General features: G+C 34.6%; 1 protein-coding gene across 1 annotated transcript in view; it reads right to left on the reverse strand.

Moving 5' to 3' along the window:
• LOC131669470 (steroid receptor seven-up, isoforms B/C) overlaps window positions 1-16,253 on the reverse strand; it is a 153,456-nt gene extending 137,203 nt beyond the window's left edge. Inside the window, exons 1-2 of the mRNA XM_058944359.1 lie at window positions 15,896-16,253; window positions 4,578-5,129 (exon numbers count right to left, since the gene is read on the reverse strand). Of these exons, the coding sequence (XP_058800342.1) occupies window positions 4,578-5,129; window positions 15,896-16,253 (910 nt within the window). The remainder of the gene's footprint in view (window positions 1-4,577; window positions 5,130-15,895) is intronic.
• Between the last annotated feature and the right edge of the window lie 2,815 nt (window positions 16,254-19,068).

The raw sequence follows: 19,068 nt of genomic DNA on the forward strand, positions 1-19,068 counted from the left end.
TTAGTAATGTATGTTTGAATATTTAACCTATGTAGATAATTTTTAATTACATTTTTATTTACAGTAAAATTTTAGATCTTAAAAGTGATATGAGATGTCCTTCGTTAGCAGAATTATCAAATCCACTGAAAACGTCATGCGTATTTCATTGTAAAAAAGATAATGTTTTCGTCTGTGCTGCTGCATATGAACAAAAATTGTATACTTGAATTAGGAAGAGACAAAAACAAGCTAAACCACAAGGAATCGACATAATAGGTTCATTTGAAGATGATTATAATTTTTATAGAATTTATCTGCATATTTTGAAATAGCTATGTTAACTGAAGAGAATAAAGATTATCAACAATATTCTCTACTCTATGTATAATTAGAAAAGTAAATAAATGAATGCTATTTAATTGTCTGCATACTTTTAATTTTATTGTCTACTTATCCAATTAAAATAATAAATAAAATAAATAGATAATTGCGAATAATTACATTATCTACTTACTACAAATAAATATATCTGAGGGAGGTGGGAGAGTGTAAAGTGGGAGAGTAGGTGAAGAAGTGTAGAAAAAGACTACTTCTCGAGCTGAGTGTGGGTGAGACACTGAACTAGGTCTTTTAATTTTCGCAATGTTGGTTATGATGAAGGTAGCTACTTTCTCTCCAAAACTACTATCTTTAGCTAGCACTTTTTTCCAAGCTTTTTTAGCTAGAATTTTGTCAGCTTTATTTCTTGTAGCAATATCCTCTCGATTTTGCGAATAAGCAATATCGTGTTCTTTACAAGCAACGTCTAGTGGATTTTACCAAGATCTCCAAGCGCCAATCGTTTGTTCAATTTTGTACCAGGACCAAAATACTGATATCCAAGTAAGTGAGCTTCAATAGGCAAGTAATTTATAATCTTATTCATTAGATCAACACCAGTCTTTCTTTTGTAGTACGTGATTATACTTCTTTGAAAGACAACATGTTAATGAAATAAAAGATATATAAGCAGTCTTTTTATATTTAACAAACTCATTTATTGAGGTATCGGTGACGGGTAAACAACATGGATTTCAAAGAACAGCCTCTTAAGCTTCAAGTCGTTAATTTCGATACAGTGGTAGAGACGAAAAAACAAGAAAAAACACATGGTGAACTATTGCCTAACAGTATACGTGCCGTTTTCTGTGGACGGAAAAACTAATTGTTTATTAACATTAATCACTCATCCTAATGGTTATAGATTTGAAAACCTATATGTCTACTCAAAATCCCTTAATCAACTCAAGTATAAATTTTTGAAAGATTTATTAGAGCCAATTAATGGTACAGAGTATCATGCTTTCAGCGAGACTGAGACAGATGTTTCACCAGATAAAACACGACCAAATTCTATCATGATTTTTGACGATATAGCCACTGAGAAGCAAGATAACGTAAGAGCATTTTTCTATATAGGAAGACATAAAAAAGTAGATAGCTTATATCTATGTCAATCGTACGCTCGCATTCCGAAGCATCTCATTCGAGATAATGTGAATTTACTTGTTTTGTTTCTACAAGATGACGTGAATATTAAGCACATTTATAATGATCATGTTAACTCAGATTTGCCTTTGGAAAAGTTTAAAGCAATTTGTTTAAAATTTTGGAGAGACGATAATCATGGGTTTTTGGTTATCGTCAGAGACAGACCAATAAATCATGAAAGATATAGAAAAGGATTTCATTCTTTTGCTACAAATGTCGTAGACTAACTAAAAGAGCATTATTTCTCTTTCATTAATACAACTGACAACAAACCGGTTTTTGATCTATTAAAGAAACTTGTAGAGACAGCTACTGAGAAAACTGATATTATTGAAACGCTACCAAAAAATAATATAATCAACTTTGAAAAAAATATTGAAGTCAAAAGCAGCAAAAGCAGACAATTCTAAGAAATTAAACTACTTTAATAGTACAACCAATGAGTTTGCTACTATTTTACGACCGTTAAATACTACATATGAATCTGCTACTGATGGTAATGATAATACTGTTAATGAATTCGATAATTCTGTTGATGATAATGAATCTACAGATACAACTATATATTTAGATAAAACTTATTTATCATAGTAGCATGATAAGTTAATTTTAGGAAACTACGTTTAACTGTTATATGAGCCTAATATGAAAAGTAATCTAAATAAAATATTTGGTGTTCATTTAAAGGAAAATAAATACACGATTGGCGATTAGCCTACTTATTTCGAAAGTGATAAAGTATTAATGAATGTTGAAAGATATACCAAGACTCTAGGTTTAATGGAATTTCTTTTTCATAAAGAACCTAATTCTAAATTAATTAGCTAAATAGATGAAGAAAATTATATAAAAATTCTTGACAACACTAATCCTCATGGGAAATGATTTGAATTAAATGATGAATGAATGAATGAAATCAGTATGTAAAAAAATTCAAAATCTTTATTGGTCCTTACTTAACTGTTCTCGACAACGTTGCGGTAGTGTTAAGAAACGAAAGTCTATTGGTGGGAGTAGTCCTTTAACCTCGTTACAAAGTTACAAGAAAAGCCACTTCATTTGACTTTGTCTACTGGGATGATCCGAATGAGTTTGTTGATCGACGAATCTTACTTATAGCCGAACAAGCAGCTGGTAATCCTAGTCATATTAATGAAATTCACTCAGTCATTGAAGAATTACGTGAAGCAAGATATATATATTAAGCGAGCTTGAACGATCTATCATATCGATGGAGCCGAAGGGAGTAGCAGTGTAAGACGCAACAATGCAGCAGGGGGAGATCGAAGCTTGACTACGGCGGGACGGGACTGTGAGAGTGCATGGGCTTCTCCATCACTGTGGAGTATCGGCATAAAGAGCGAGCAGAGGATCGCGGAAAAGCGTAGGCCCTTGGTAAGGTCTTAAAAGTGGCTCCATCTTAAATGAATGCTAACGTGATTCCGGGGTGGATGTAGCCATGATCCGGTGAGTAGAATACTGCAATAATTTTTTTTTCTACGTGAAAAAACAAACATTTTTTCTCCTATAAATTTTTTTCGATTGTTACAATTTGACGGAGATAAAAAATGTTGAAAAAAACTGTCACTTCCAGGAAAAAATGCCCGTGCGCGCGTCATATTTGACGAAAATAAATTTTTGATGAGTGATTCAGATAGGGCTTGGTAATAGCTAAAAAATGGTGTACTTTAAATTTTCGTATGATTTTTTTTCCAAAATTGGCTAATTGTCAAAAATAATAAAAAAATTTCAGAATTTTCAATTTTGCATAATTGTTGCAAAATTTAAAAAAACAATCGATGGCAACCGTGAGTCATATCATTTGAAAGCTCTCCGAAAGACCTTTCAAACGCACCCACGCGCATCTCTGTACGTTAATTTCTACCAGAGATATAAAACTTTGAAGTTAGATTGATTTTGCCCGTGGGGGGGTAAAAGTGGCTGACCGGCACTGTATCTTTTATGCATTGGCGGTTCCTTTGTGTTTCAGGACATACATTGCTTATCTATTAATATTAGCTTATTAATATTGAAACAATATTAGCTAAGAGTAGGCATTCAATTTGTTTTATATCATTAATTAAATGTAATCACGTAATTATTTATGCTTAAATAAAAATGTCTCTAATAATCCTTTTTCCTATCACTTTCAAGTTAAAGTTTCTGTTAACGTAGTGGGATTTTTATGATTCACAAACAAGAATAAATAGTATTTTTTATAGAATTACTATATCACTGTTTTGTTAACAAAGACTTGTTAGTTGAATAACTATTTATTGACATTCTAGTTGCTCAATTTTTTGAGTAATAGGTAAGAGGATTATTATCCGCAGCATTCGGTCTACTTCGCTGTCAAATTATGCTGAACTCTTTGGCTGTGTCGGCCTTATTCCCAAATCGGTCTTTCTTATTTGTACAATAACAAATTAAAACGAATTGCGGAACACGAACTTGAAATGAAGTGTCTTTTGCTAATACAATAAATTTTTAATGTCTATTTTTTAATCAACCATTTAAAAAATAAAATAAAATTTTTATATGCAGCAAAATTGTAATTTATTGAAAATACCGTTATTAAAAACAATTTTGCACTGGATTTAAACATTTCAAATGCGCGACTCATGATAAATATCTCGTGATAAATCTCTGAGTAATAGAGGGAGAGGAAAAACTATACTTGAGTGAGTATGAAAGAGACAGAGAAGAGCGGGAGAGAGAGGGAAGATCCGTATGAGTGAGAGAGATGGAGAACTGACTCTGAGGGACTGTTTACTCGTTGTAACTGTAATTCCCTCTCTCTACTCTATATTTTTATCGAGCACTTTCTCTTATGATTTGCCTTGCTACCGAAATATCTCACCGGATCATCTGCACGCTATCTCTCGGTCAAATTTTAACTGGGAAATCTTATACACAGGCTTACTCTTGTATAATCGTGTCTTCGTTGATATTACATAATATATTGTATTATAATATATTACATTACTATTTTCAATCGAAAAGTAAAATAAGTATACAATTGTTCATATATACATATATATGTACATCTATATGAGAATGAGTACCTGTTGTAAATAAAACAATAGCTTTAAGGCAACTATATTCTGCTGTATCTACATGCAAATTTTTAAGCTTCTCAACTTGTTCTTGAAAAATTCTAATATTGTCCATAAATGCAACTACTTTATCTGCAGTCATTGGTGAAGCATGAAGTCCAGCAGCTGCCAGGAGAGATGCCACTTGCAAAGGCATAGAACACTGACTTGCATTAAGTACAAATAGCTCACTCCATACTAGTCTTAATAATGCTACTTGGTCAGTAATCTGAAGATCTGGAAAAAAGGGAATATTTTTGGCCCATTCCACTGCTGAAAACAAAAGTCGTGCTGCTACCTCACAAATATTTTCGATTCCAATTACATTATATGTTTGTAAATTTTGATTATATCTTGAAGTTGTATATGGTTCTGCTCTCAGTAATAAGTTTACATAAGAAGATAGATATGGATGCGTATCTCGATTTACACATGTTACTGATTCGTCGTTTATAGAAGGAAATGATCCTACTAAACCTTGCGTACCGTGCTGATTTTGTGGTACTCGGCCTCTTTGGACAGCTGTAAATAATAATACTGAATTATACGTGTGAAATATTAATGGAAGATTTATATAGTAATAAAATATTAAGGTTTCAAATTAATTTTAATAGAAATTGAGTAATATCTGTCAAGTTGACCGTCTGTAGATATGGGCTACTTCGTCATATTAATGCCGATTTTATAGAACTAACAAAATTTGAGATAAGATCTAATATGAAAATTTATTAAGAAAGACGACAAATGTAATGCTAGTAATTTTAATATTCGCTGTAAATATTGAATTGTATTTGTTTTCAAGATTATATTAATTTTGAAAATACAGTTGCGACGATGCAACTAAGCGAGCGCTCGACGTCTTTTGAATGACATTATGACTGTCATTCAAATTCAAAGTTTGGTGCAGCTATGTGTATTATATGTAACATTGTATCTATGCAAGTTAATTGTAGTAATATTCGATGTAGAGAATCTTGGAATATAAGCAGTATGCCTTTATAAAATGGGGAGTTATTCTTTTTAGAATATTTTCGATACTCTAAAAATAAAGTAACATCGGCTAAATTCGATTTAAAGATTCCCTCTTTCGTAGGTACCAGGGTGGTCCGATAAGTACTTAGCCTACAAACGAAAAACGAAAATTTTGAAAAAGTGGCGTTTTATTTTTCAACATAGTCTCCTTTTAGTTCGATACACTTGGCCCAGCCATGCTCCAACTTCTTTAACCCGTCTGAAAAATACGTTTCCTCGAGGTCCGAAAAGTAGGCTTCCGTGGCAGCGATTACCTCCTCATTATCTATCCGGCGAGTGACTTTTTCAAGTTTGAAAGAAAAAAGGCATTTGATGTACCTTTGACACCTCCCGCGTGCCAGTGGGCTCCTTCGACAGTGCCCCCCCCCCCCACCCACCCACCCACAGAGGTTATTAAAGTAGGATGCTGTAGAAGTCGGTAGGGTGTTTGGTAAACTATATGATGGTCTCTCTCTCTCTCTCTATCCTTCTCTCTCGCTCTCCTTCGATAGTAGGGCGCTTATGCTGGCTGAGTGTGGAGCCTCGGAGAGGGGGGTAGCGTCTTTAGCTTGCTAGGCGCGTACATCGTATAGTACGGATGCTGTTTTCTCTCTCTCTCTCTCTCCCTCTCTCCCTTCCTCTCTCACTCTCCTTCAACAGTAAACATGCTGACTAGATGCAAGTCCTAGGAGAGGGGGTAGCGTCTCTAGCTGCTTGCTAGGAGCGTACACCGTATAACCCTTGAAGAGGGGGATAGCGGTTTTAGCTTGCTAGACGCATATGCTGTATAGTGTGGATGCTGCTCTCTCTCTCTCTTTCTCTAAGCAAGCGCTATAGTATTTTCATTAGATTTCGGGAACCTTTCATCCTCACAGTTGATTTTATTCGAATATTAATTAATAAAACTTATAGAATTTTCGTTTAATTATTAATTTATTGTCCATTCAACTATACATTGAATATAATACAGTCTGTCTATAATCTTTATTTTCAGTAGTTGACATCGCTATATTGAAATATTGAGTTGAATTTTTATAAGTAATATTGTCAACTTCATCAATACCTTCCCCATACCTCACTAATCGAAAGTATAGGGCATCATAGTCACTATATAGTATGGTTATGGTTTTTATTAAATTCCAACAATATATATAATTTATTTTCTTTTTTATTGAAAAGCATTGTATACATTGATTACATAATATCTTGTTAATTTCAAACTAATTTTTTAACATCAACACTAATTGGGTTATATTGTACAATACGATCGTGTAATATTAAGCAGTAGGCTACAAGATCAAGAGATGATTTGAATGCTATTTTGTCTGCTCCAATAGGGAATCCTGCTGCTTCAGAAAAAACAAAAATTACTTTAACTAAGGTTGAATGGTTGATGCCATATGTGATGGTTGCAGACAAAGAAAAAATCAAATTACTCAATCAGATCGGACGAGATCGTGCAATTACAATGAGATATCGTACTTGGGAAATGTATGAGTATCCAAAATTACCACGTACATCAAAGCACGTTTGGAGTGTTAAGACTTCCAATCAATTGGAAAAGCCTCACTTTGTTATTTTAGCTTTTCAAACGAAACGTAAAAGTTCGGCGAGTGTTAATTCTAGTAATTTTGATCATTGTAATATTAGTAATGTGAAGCTATTCCTCAATTCACAATGCTATCCGTATGAAAATCTCAATTTGAATATCGATCAAAATCAGTATGCTGTTGTCTACGATATGTATACTAATTTTCAAAACGCTTACTATGGTAAAGAAAACGAGCCGTTACTCAATAAAAAGGATTTCATTAATAAAGTGCCGTTAATAGTTATAGACTGCTCCAAACAAAATGAAACATTAAAAAGCGCTCCAGTCGATGTTCGCCTAGAATTTGCAACTCGGACCGATTTTCCTGAAGATACTGCAGCCTACTGCTTAATATTACATGATCGTATTGTACAATAGAACCCAATTAGTGGTGATGTTAAAAAATTAGTTTGAAATTAACAAGACATTATGTAATCAATGTATACAATGCTTTTCAATAAAAAAGAAAATAAATTATATATATTGTTGGAATTTAATAAAAACTACCTATAACCATACTATATAGTGACTATGATGCCGTATAATTTCGATTAGTGAGGTATGGGGAAGGTATTGATGAAGTTGACAATATTACTTATAAAAATTCAACTCAATATTTCAATATAGCGATGTCAACTACTGAAAATAAAGATTATAGACAGACTGTATTATATTCAATGTATATGTTCGAGTCATTTACGCTTCGAAAAAAAAAAAAAAGAGAAAGCGACCGGTAACAATACAAGGAACGACGCACGGACAATAAACCATCGACGTCAGCGTTCGGGCACGTTTACAGATGGGAATACGAGCGTCTGTTGTTTATTGCATGTCGCCAATTGCAGCGCGCATTTCCCACATCTGCGCACCACATGTCTCAATGTAGTCATTAGGCTCTTCTCGGAGGGCCTCAAGAGTAGGGAGAATTTTTTTCCGATTATTCTTCTCGCGTCTTCGAATGATGCGACGAAGAGTTAGTTACTTCCCGAAACCCGACAGCTACGGTCGACACTCTCTGCTCTCTATCGTGTATTCCGTATATCCCGAAAGGTTGTACGCGACGCGTCCTCTTTTCATCCACGGCAAGTGCGTGTCCGCGACACCGAGCTAAAAGAAACTGTGCGTGCTCAACTGGGTGAGAGTGTTTGTGTGCGACTGACTCACCAGTGTCTCGTGATCCCAGTGACGCATTTCAGGGGACTGACTACGTCAGTGGAGGACGCTCTCACGTCTCCGGGGTGCTACCAGGTCTTTCCTGCCCATCAGTCGGCAAACCAGGTGGTATCGTAGTTTTGTGTGCCCAAGACGTTGGGGCTGCGGTACGCCGATGTATGTATGTGTGTGTGTGGTAGCACCTTCCCTCCCTCTTCCTATGTTAGCGTCGACTGGTAATCGAACACACGCTTTTGCTTTGAATGGCCATTCAACCGTGCGAATTGTACAGGCTCAGCGAGCCTCAGGTAGCTTATTGTGAGCGCAACCAATATTTCTCTCTCCATTTTTGTATTAGTATTGTAGTTTTCTACTTTATGATTGACTTCCGCATTATTTATAGGAAATAATAACTAAAAAGCTCTGTAATTATTATCTCGGAACTCGATGGCTTTTCCCCCACTTACGACTGGGGTTTTTTATGCCAGATGAGTATCTCCGTTCTTTAATAATCTCATTAAAGTCATATTTGTGTATTTTCATTAATTAATACTTATCATTTGTAACACGCAATCAACCATTCCTAATTCCGAACTTATTTAATACCGCGTATTATCTCTTCGGCACCTTCGGTTTGCCCGTCCGGAGTATAATACATTGTTAATAATAATAATATTCGTGACATTAACTTATAGTTTAAAAACAGTATAGTTCAATGAACAATAAATTAATAATTAAACGGAAATTCTATAAGTTTTATTAATTAATATTCGAATAAAATCAACTGTGAGGATGAAAGGTTCCCGAAATCTAATGAAAATACTATAGCGCTTGCTTAGAGAAAGAGAGAGAGAGAGAGAGCAGCTTGCCAAGCTATATGCTACCCTCTCTCCAAGAGCCCAAATACCCTACTATTAAAGGAGAGCGAGAGAGAGAGAGAGAGAGAGAGCAGCATCCACACTATACAGCGTATGCGTCTAGTAAGCTAGAGACGCTATCCCCCTCTTCAAGGGCTATACGGCGCACGCTCCTAGCAAGCAGCTAGAGACGCTACCCCCTCTCCAAGGGTTATACGGTGTACGCTCCTAGCAAGCAGCTAGAGACGCTACCCCCTCTCCTAGGACTTGCATCTAGTCAGCATGTTTACTGTTGAAGGAGAGTGAGAGAGGAAGGGAGAGAGGGAGAGAGAGAGATATATATATTTTTTTTAATTTAAATCAATTTATTTAATTATATTAAATTACGTTAAATTATAATTAAATTGCAAAAATTTTTTAATTTTTTAATTATTTTTCCTACCACATGGTTTGGTAGGTCGTGTAAGTTTCCTGTTAAAACAAGAAAATACACTAGGGTCCGGGGTTATTTTAATACATTTTACCTTAGTTACCACTTTCTGCGTGCTCGTGGTATTAGCGGTATGTAAAATCATGCTGCTGCTGCTGCTGCTGGTAGCGATGATTGTCGGTGGAAGGGCATTTTCGATGCTACTCATGGAGTGTCTATCCACAGCATCAGTGGCAACATTCATCTAAAAAATATAATTCATTTTTAAAAATTTAATTATTAAATAAAAAATGTATTTATCTATAATAATAAATATTCTTACCTTAAGAAATTTCATCTTTGGTGGAAGAGATATAAACGCTGCTAACGGAAGCTAGAGACACTTCCCCCTCTCTGAGGGTTCACACTCAGCCAGCACAAGCGTCCTACTATCGAAGTAGAGCGAGAGAGAGGGATAGAGAGAGAGAGAGAGAGAGAGAGAGAGAGAGAAAACAGCATCCGTACTATACGGTGTACGCGCCTAGCAAGCTAAAGACGCTACCCCCTCTCCGAGGGTCCACACTCAGCCAGCATAAGCGCCCTACTATCGAAGGAGAGCGAGAGAGAGGGATAGAGAGAGAGAGAACGAGAGAGAGAGAGAGACCATCATATAGTTTACCAAACACCCTACCGACTTCTACAGCATTATACCTTAACAACCTCTGTGGGTGGGTGGGGGGGGGGGCACTGTCGAAGGGGCCCACTGACACGCGGGAGGTGTCAAAGGTACATCAAATGGCTTTTAGACACTCAGCATGGGGTCTGACCATAAATTAAAATGTGTCACGCTAGTGACACCTTCATCGGGCGGCTCCTATGTGTCCCAGAACATACACATATCCCTTATACGTTAGCGGCATCCTTTGTCGGCTCCTTTGTGTTCCAGAACATACATTGCTTATCTACTTAAGAAGATGAAGCTTTTAGTATTGGATTATATATAAAATGTATATTTGATGATAGTAAGTCAGAGTATGAGTCTTATAAAAAACAAACAATTGAAGAAGAGATGCCTGCTCAATGGCTTATAAAACAATTTAAAATATTGTTTGCTCATTTGGAAGAAGTATATAAAAATACTTTAGCAATAAAACTTTTAAGGAAGAAGAAAGGCAAGCTAGAGATTATTATCATTTAACTGGTAGATTTAGAGGATCTGCTCACAATCATTGTAATTTGAATTATAAACAGGACAATTTCATTCCAGTAGTATTTCACAATTTGACAGGTTATGACTCTCATTTTATCGTAACAGAAATCGCTACTAATCTAGATGTCGAAGGAAAAATTCCTGTTCTAGCAGAGAATAAAGAGCGTTATATAATTTTTACAAAACATGTTCAGGGTTATTCATTAATTAACGTATTATTGATTTGTTTATTTTTATACCTTCATCTCTAGAAAGAAATTAGCATCATATTTACCTAAGCTAGATATTGTTATTAGATGTAGATCTAGTGTATCCGAAAGAGTTATATGACGAACATAAGGATCTTCCTCTTTGTTCTGAGCATCGTGAACCACCTAGTTCGATTCAGAAAAAACTTTTTCAGACAAAACTACGCTTTATGAGAAAGAGCGATATGTTATTCATTATAGAGCGTTAACACAGGCTATAAAGTTGAGACTAAAACTTAAAAAGATTCATAGTGCGCTAAAATTTAATAAGAAACCTATACTTAATCCTTATGTGGATTTGAATACAGAAAAAAAGCAAGCTACAAACGAGTTTTAAAAATTATTTTATAAGCTAATGGTTAACGCTGTTTATGGGAAGACAATTGAAGGCGACAGAAAACGAAAAAATGTTAAATTAGTTTATCAATGGCTTGGTCATTATGGTGCAGAAGCGCGGATTGCCCCACCTAATTTTTATAGTAGCTCTATTTTTGACGAAAATATAGTTGCAATACAACTATCTTGGACCACTATTCACACTAGAAAACCCTTTTACATTGGTCTTTGTGTGCCTGACCTGTAAAAAACATGTGTCTATGAGTTTCACTGTAGATTATGAAGCATAGAATCATTGAAAAATATTAGTTTCCTTATACTGACACTACAGTCTGACATATGAAATTCAAGACATTGGCATGTAAAGCAATATATGTAAGTACATCATGTATGTATGTACGAGGTGTGATCAAAAAGTAAGGTGAATTTTGAAATTTAGCGGGCTACGTCCGTTCGATCTTCGACTTTTTTATTTGGTTATGTCGGTACACTCGTCTAGAACATACGTTCCAAATTTCAGCTTTGTAGTATGTTTGGTTTGTTTGTGAAAGGCATCAAGGTTAGAAGTGTTTTGCGTGCTCCACGATTTGCTGCTGTCTAAAAACATGGATCAAAGAGTTTGCATTAAATTTTGTGTGAAAAATGGAATCAAATGTTCCAAAACACTTGAAATGCTGAAAGTGGCATACGGTGAGTCTACTTTAAGCCAAAAAAATGTTTACAAGTGGTATAAACTCTTCCAAGAAGGCCGAGAAGACACCGACGACGAACCTCGTTCTAGACGCCCCAGCACATCAACAACTGATGAGAATGTTGAAGAAGTGAAGAAAATAGTGTTGGGAAATCGTCGAATTACCATTAGAGAAATTGCTGATGATATTGGCATCTCATTTGGTTCGTGCCAATCAATTTTGACGAGTGTTTTAGACATGAGACGTGTGTCAGCGAAGTTTGTTCCGAAATTGCTCAATTTCGACCAAAAGAAACGTCGCATGAGCATCGCCCAAGAGCTACTGAATGACGTCAACGATGATCCAGATTTTCTCAACAGGGTTATAACAGGTGACGAAACATGGGTATACGGTTATGACGTCGAGACTAAGACTCAATCAAGATGCACCCAAAAGATGCGCATAAAACGGCTTTCAGTACTCCTTTCGGTCACTATGAGTTTGTGCGTATGCCATTCGGATTAAAGAATGCACCCGCGACTTTTCAACGTTTAATGGATACGTTGCTCCGCGGACTTCAAGGGTTAGATCTGTTCGTGTATTTAGACGATATAGTTATATATGCAAATACACTTGAAGAACATGATCGCAAATTCCGAATGTTAGTGGAAAGATTACGAAAAGCAGGATTGAAATTGCAGATTGGAAAATGCAAATTTTTAATGCGACGAGTTAATTACTTAGGTCATATAATAAGTGAAAATGGTCTAGAACCAGATCCGAAAAAAATTGAAGCAGTTAAGGAATTCCCAATACCAAAGTCGGTTAAAGCTGTACGTCAATTTTTAGGGTTATGTGGCTATTATCGTAGATTCATTAAAGATTTTGCGAAAATTGCTAAACCTTTGACCAGACTTTTGCAAAAAGATACGGTGTTTGAATGGACAGATAAAATCGAAAGTTCATTTTGTGAACTTAAAGAGTTGCTGTGTAGCGCTCCATTATTACAATTCCCAAATCTTGATAAAGATTACATAATCCGTACGGATGCCTCTGGAATTGCAATAGCAGGAATACTTTCACAAGGCACTATTGGATCAGACCAACCTATCGCATACACCTCTCGAGTACTACGTGGTCCGGAGTTGAATTACGAGGTTTACGAAAAGGAAGCGCTCGCAATTATTCACAGTATCAAAGCTTTCAAATCATATGTCTTCGGAAGGAAAATCACCATTATTACTGATCACCAACCTTTAGTTTGGTTTAAGTCAGCCGACCTCAATACCAGGGTTTTGAAATGGCGTTTCCAAATTTCTGAATATGACTATGAGATAATTTATCGCCCAGGTAAAGCCAATGCAACAGCCAATGCATTATCACGGAATCCGATAGAACCAATTAATGTAAAACATATACGTCAGAATGATAGAGAAATTAAAAATCTAGTTTACTCTTATATTAGCAAACAGACAGGTGAAGAGGTTCAATTCTTAATTGATTCTACTTCCACTACCAATATCATTAAATCCTGTTGTGTACCGGACGATATACCTATCCAAATGTCCAATATCTTACCCATGCAGAGTATTTTTGCTGAAGATGATTACCAAGAATGTGGATTTGTCAAGTTAACAATAGCCGGAAATGAAATAGTATTTTATGTTGTTGCAAATTGTCAAATGCCATATCACGGAATCATAGGTAAAAATTTTTTATACAACACCAGTACGAAGATAAACTATAATAACGATAGCATAAACGAAAGTGACGCAATAAAACCTGTTGTTAGTGATAGTAACATGCAAAAATATAGAAAAATTTATAATTTATATACGCCACTCGTTGACGAAGAACCTCCTTTATTGAATATATATAATCCAAAATACGGATGGACACAGTATATGATTAATAGTTTATCTGAACAGAGTCTAATAAAGGAAAAGTATGCTTTAGGAATTCATGATGAGACCGATCAAATTGACCTAATAGATATTAATGGTTTAACCCATAGAACTTTAGGATCAATAACACTGAAATTATTTGAGATGCCAATGAAATTCCATATTGTACAAAATGACTTTCCTGTAAATTGCAAAGGCATAATAGGATCTGATTTCCTTTTTTCTAGTAAAGTAAGTGTTAATTTTGACACGAAGACAATAAAAATAGGAGACACTTACATTCCTTTTAGAAGACGGAAAATACCAACATAAGAAAATGATAGTTACATATCTGTAATCACCGAAGCAGACAAAACACATCAAATTCCTGAAATAAATGTAGTTACTAGAAGGCAAAGACAACGATTGGAACAGTCATCTGACCCTTTGGTAGTTCAAAAGGAAACTGAAGAAATCAAACCAATAAAACGTCCACGCGGACGACCCCGGAAAATTCCTATTAATAATGATAATAAAAATATTATCCCACACCCAAGAACACCTCCCGTAGAGAAGTTGCCTATACCTGAATCTGTCGAAGTTGTTTCAAAACGTTACCCCGAAAGAACTCGAAATGAGATACTTGATTACGTAGAAAGTGATCTAGACGATAGTGAACTTGAAGGTGAGGCACAAGTTATACCCAAAATACCTGTGCGACCCAATCAGAATCTACCTCACAATATACAAGATCCCGATTCCGAAGAGGACTCAATGAATAATAGTTCGGATGAGTCCGTAAATAACGACAACGATACCGCTAATATAGTTAAGGTTAAAGAAGCCATACATGTGCGCAACGACAATGTTGCTTATTTTATAAGCAGCAATGGACAACCTTGTGATGAAGGCGCTCGAAAATTAATAGAAAATAAGAAAATTAATACTAAGGTAATCTTACAAGTGGGTGAAGTCTGAAAAGAAAAGAAAAAGAAGAATTATCATCAATTTGGACTCTGCATACGAGGAGACCGCCCAGAATCGTTAACTTATATTAAGGATTATATACACATTACTTTAAAAATATTAAGAGATTTACTAATTAATACTAATCAAACTGAAGTCTGTATTGCTCAGAGTAAACATGTAGAAAATTTAAGTTGGTTAGAAATAGAGTATTTATTAGATAGTGTCTTTAGAAATAGTGGAATAAAATTAATAATTTGATAGCGAAAAACTAACTATGCCATTCATAGGCAAATCGAAAAAAAAATACCCGTGTTTTTTCTTTTGCCATTTGCAATTGTTTATAAAAAGTTATTTAAACAAATTACCAAAAAAGTAATTTTTTTTTAAATCTGATTACGGGAATCGATTATACGGGAAAATACATGAAAAAAATATATGTAACATTTGTTTGTCGGACTTCAATTTGTCATGAAAAACAGCTATCAAACATTGATCATGTAATTCGATTGAATTTTTATTCAGTTTTATTTTCGTGATCTTCTCGGTGTCTTTTGCACATGGGTATAGCACATTTTTGGCAATAAAATTCAGTTTTCATCTCACACGATAATACCCCATGTTTTGTACATATGGTACTTTGTTTGATTACGTGTTTATGCAGTGATGTGTCACTTGATCTCTTTCGCTTGTTAGGACGTTGATTCGCAAATTTCTTGCACAATATCTTTTGAACCTTTAGGCAAGTCTGGGTGCAGTTTATTATAAATCACAGTAGTATTAGTCAATGAAGCCTGAATAAGTCGTAAGAACAGACACCATGTCCATTTTTTACTCCTAATTGAAGGCATCAAAGCATTGCAATGTTGATCATGCAAATCAATCCCACCCATGTTTTGGTTATAGGAAGAAAACGCTTGAGGGAAAAGAATGGACTTCTTAGCTTTTTCATACCATCGCTGCACTTCCATTTTCGGTTCATCCCCAAATTTTGTTGATAACATTGATACAGGTTTGGATCCATCACAGTTATATAATTCAGTTTGGAATTTTGATCGTTGAGAGCGATAGTTGTTCCCCACTCAGCTTTTTTTGGCATTTCAACTTTTTCTTTGACGAGGTTTTGTCTGATCGTCCCAGTTGCTGATAATCCAATTTTTTCCAAATGTAACATAAGATCTGGATTGGTGAAAAAATTATCAAAATACACATGATACTTAGTAAGATCTTCTTTATTAGTTACTTGTAGTAAAGACGATAGCAACTTGATAACAACGTTCGATCCCAAACAAACAGCAACTAGAGGGTTCATCGAGTCCTGCTTTACCTATATAAATATCCAATTCATATAAATATCCATCTGAGGAACAAAGGGCCCATAATTTTATTCCAAATCTATTGGCTTATTTCTAATACACTTTATTATGCCAAACTTCCCGAAATATTTTACCATTATCTCATCTATTGATAAGTTGTAATCAAAAAAACCGAACTGCAAATTATATTCACGAAAATAATGATATAAACTTCTAATTTTCCAGACTTTATCATTTTTATTTTCATCTTGAAGTTTATAAAATCTTATTTTCTTCTTGATTTCAATAAATTTATTTCTTGTCATAAGTTCAGAAATAACTGGACATTGTAAGATTTTTTTAGTTGACCAATAGTCACGGAGATTCTTTCTCGAATTAAAAATAGTAATCATTATGATAACAATAAATTTTTCTAGATCATTCATACTTAATTCAAAATTTTTTTCAGTTGTAGCTTATAAGATATAATTTTTCATTGAATTTGAGGTTGTTAAGGTAGGATGCTGTAGAAGTCGGTAGAGTGTTTGGTAAACTATATGATGGTCTCTCTTTCTCTCTCTTTCTCTCTCTCTCTCTCTATCCCTCTCTCTCACTCTCCTTCGATAGTAGGGCGCTTATGGTAGCTGAGTGTGGGCCCTTGGAGAGGGGGTAGCGTCTCTAGCTTGCTAGGCGCAGCCACCACCCACCCACCCTCTAACCCACCTCCTACCTTTCGTCTGACTACTCCCTCTTCAACCTACAGCGCCGAAATCGCTGCTTTCAGCGCCACCATAGTGCTTAAAAGCCGTGCTCGATTGGAAAAGAGCGCAGTCTTTCGAGACAGCCAGCTTCACTAGCTTTCTTAGCAGTGATAAGCAGTAGTAGTAGTAGTAGTACTAGTAGTAGTAGTAGTATTATTAGTTATCCCACGTGCATTTTCATTACAATGGCTTCTATTTCTTATTTGGAAAATACAGTACGCGATTTATGGAAAGCCTATTACAACTCAGATGCTAATAAGGATGATTTTATTAGATGGAAAAATATAATAATTACCGCTTTGCATTCTCTTGAAGAATATATGTTACGGCTCAACTTAAGTAGAGCAATACGACAGAGATGTCAAACATGCGCTACTCATTTGAATTCAATCGAAATTAATTTAAATAATTCCGTAAAAGTCGGAGGAAATGTTAATTCATTACGAGTCATTCCAAACCAAATTGAAGGGGACGGAGTTATTTGGCGTGAAATAAATTCAGCATTTGAAAAATGTATCATTACTGCATTCATAGCTAATCAAGAACATACAGATATAAAGTCATTCTTAAAAGCAGCAAGTAAACTATTACAATTACAAATACCAAAATATCTTTCAATTCATAATACTCTAAAAATAAATATAGAAATGTCAGCTTAATTTATCGTAATAAAAGATAATGTAGAGGACATTCAAGTAAAGTATTTCAACACCGAAAATGTTTCTATTTATAGAACGACAGATCTTAAATTATGGTTTAACCCATTAAGTCCCAAATGGACGATTTTTTTCTACTGTTTTCAATTGATTTTCTAAATGTGAAATCGATGTTAAAAAAAACTGGAAAAGGACATTTCCGACTTAAAATTGTCTGTACTTTCGATATACGTTGTCAGAATTTTGAAAAAATGCATATTAACAAATTTATAATTGTTTATTTAACAAAAAATGCGAAATTTTGAGTGGTAAAAATTTTTAAATCCTTGTTTTCGAGTTGAATCTAAATGTAGATCTTTATGAATAGCACATAAAAGGCGTCCTCGCATCCTGGACTTTAAGTTATAGTGGTAGGTTTTTTGAAATTCAACATGGCGGCATCCAATATGGCGGTTCAAAGAAGGACATTTTTTGCTACTTTGCGTAATTTTTTGAAAAATAATATTTTTTTACCAATATTTATGAAACTTCGTATATATGGGTTTTTTGGGCCGCTGATTACGAATTAATTATCAGATTTTTAAAATTCAAGTTGGCGGATCCAATATGGCGGTTGAAAAATGAAAAATGATGGCAAGATGACAGATTCAATATGGCGTCGAAAAATTCGAAAATTTTCTCAGGTTATAGTCAGTTTTTGAGAATTTTCCGGGTTTTAAATGTTTTATCGAAATAAAGTACGTTACTTAGCCGTCAAAAAATATGCCGTTGCCCAGCTCTCACCACGAAGAGGCGAACGCAACACAGGGAGCCTTTTTTTAAATTTTTTTATTTATTTTTTTTTTATTTATTTTTATTTTTTTATTTATTTATTTATTTTTTTATTTCCTTTTTTTTATTTTTATTTTTAAATATTTCGTAATTTTTTATTGCGATCAGAAGTTTTATAAAATATGGAATATAATAATTCTAGTAGTCAAAAGCTTGAAAATATTGATCAATCTTGCTTTTGACCATATTTTTAACCGACAATTCAAAACTTTGAAAACTGTTAGTATATACATGACATAAGCTCAAGACACCCTTATACATGCATTTTCTTAGGTTAGAATATTGTTACAGGATAGAAAACTTTGAATTAGCTATGTAAAGTTTTAAAAATTTGCCTATGAATTGTTAATCAGTGATTTAAAAGACCTACAAGTACCAATTTTTATAAAAAATGAGACAATTTTTAAATTTTTAGCCGCCATAATGAATCCGCCATCTTGAATATTAAAAATCCGATAATTAATTCGTAATCAGCGACCCAAAAAACCCCTGTACACGAAGTTTCATAAATATTGGTAAAAAAATATTATTTTTCAAAAAATTACGCAAAGTAGCAAAAAATGTCCTTCTTTGAACCGCCATAT

The sequence above is a fragment of the Phymastichus coffea genome, unplaced genomic scaffold (genome assembly GCF_024137745.1).
Source record: "Phymastichus coffea isolate CEN01 unplaced genomic scaffold, Cenicafe_Pcof_1.1 PCOF00007, whole genome shotgun sequence".
Lineage (NCBI taxonomy): Eukaryota > Metazoa > Arthropoda > Insecta > Hymenoptera > Eulophidae > Phymastichus > Phymastichus coffea.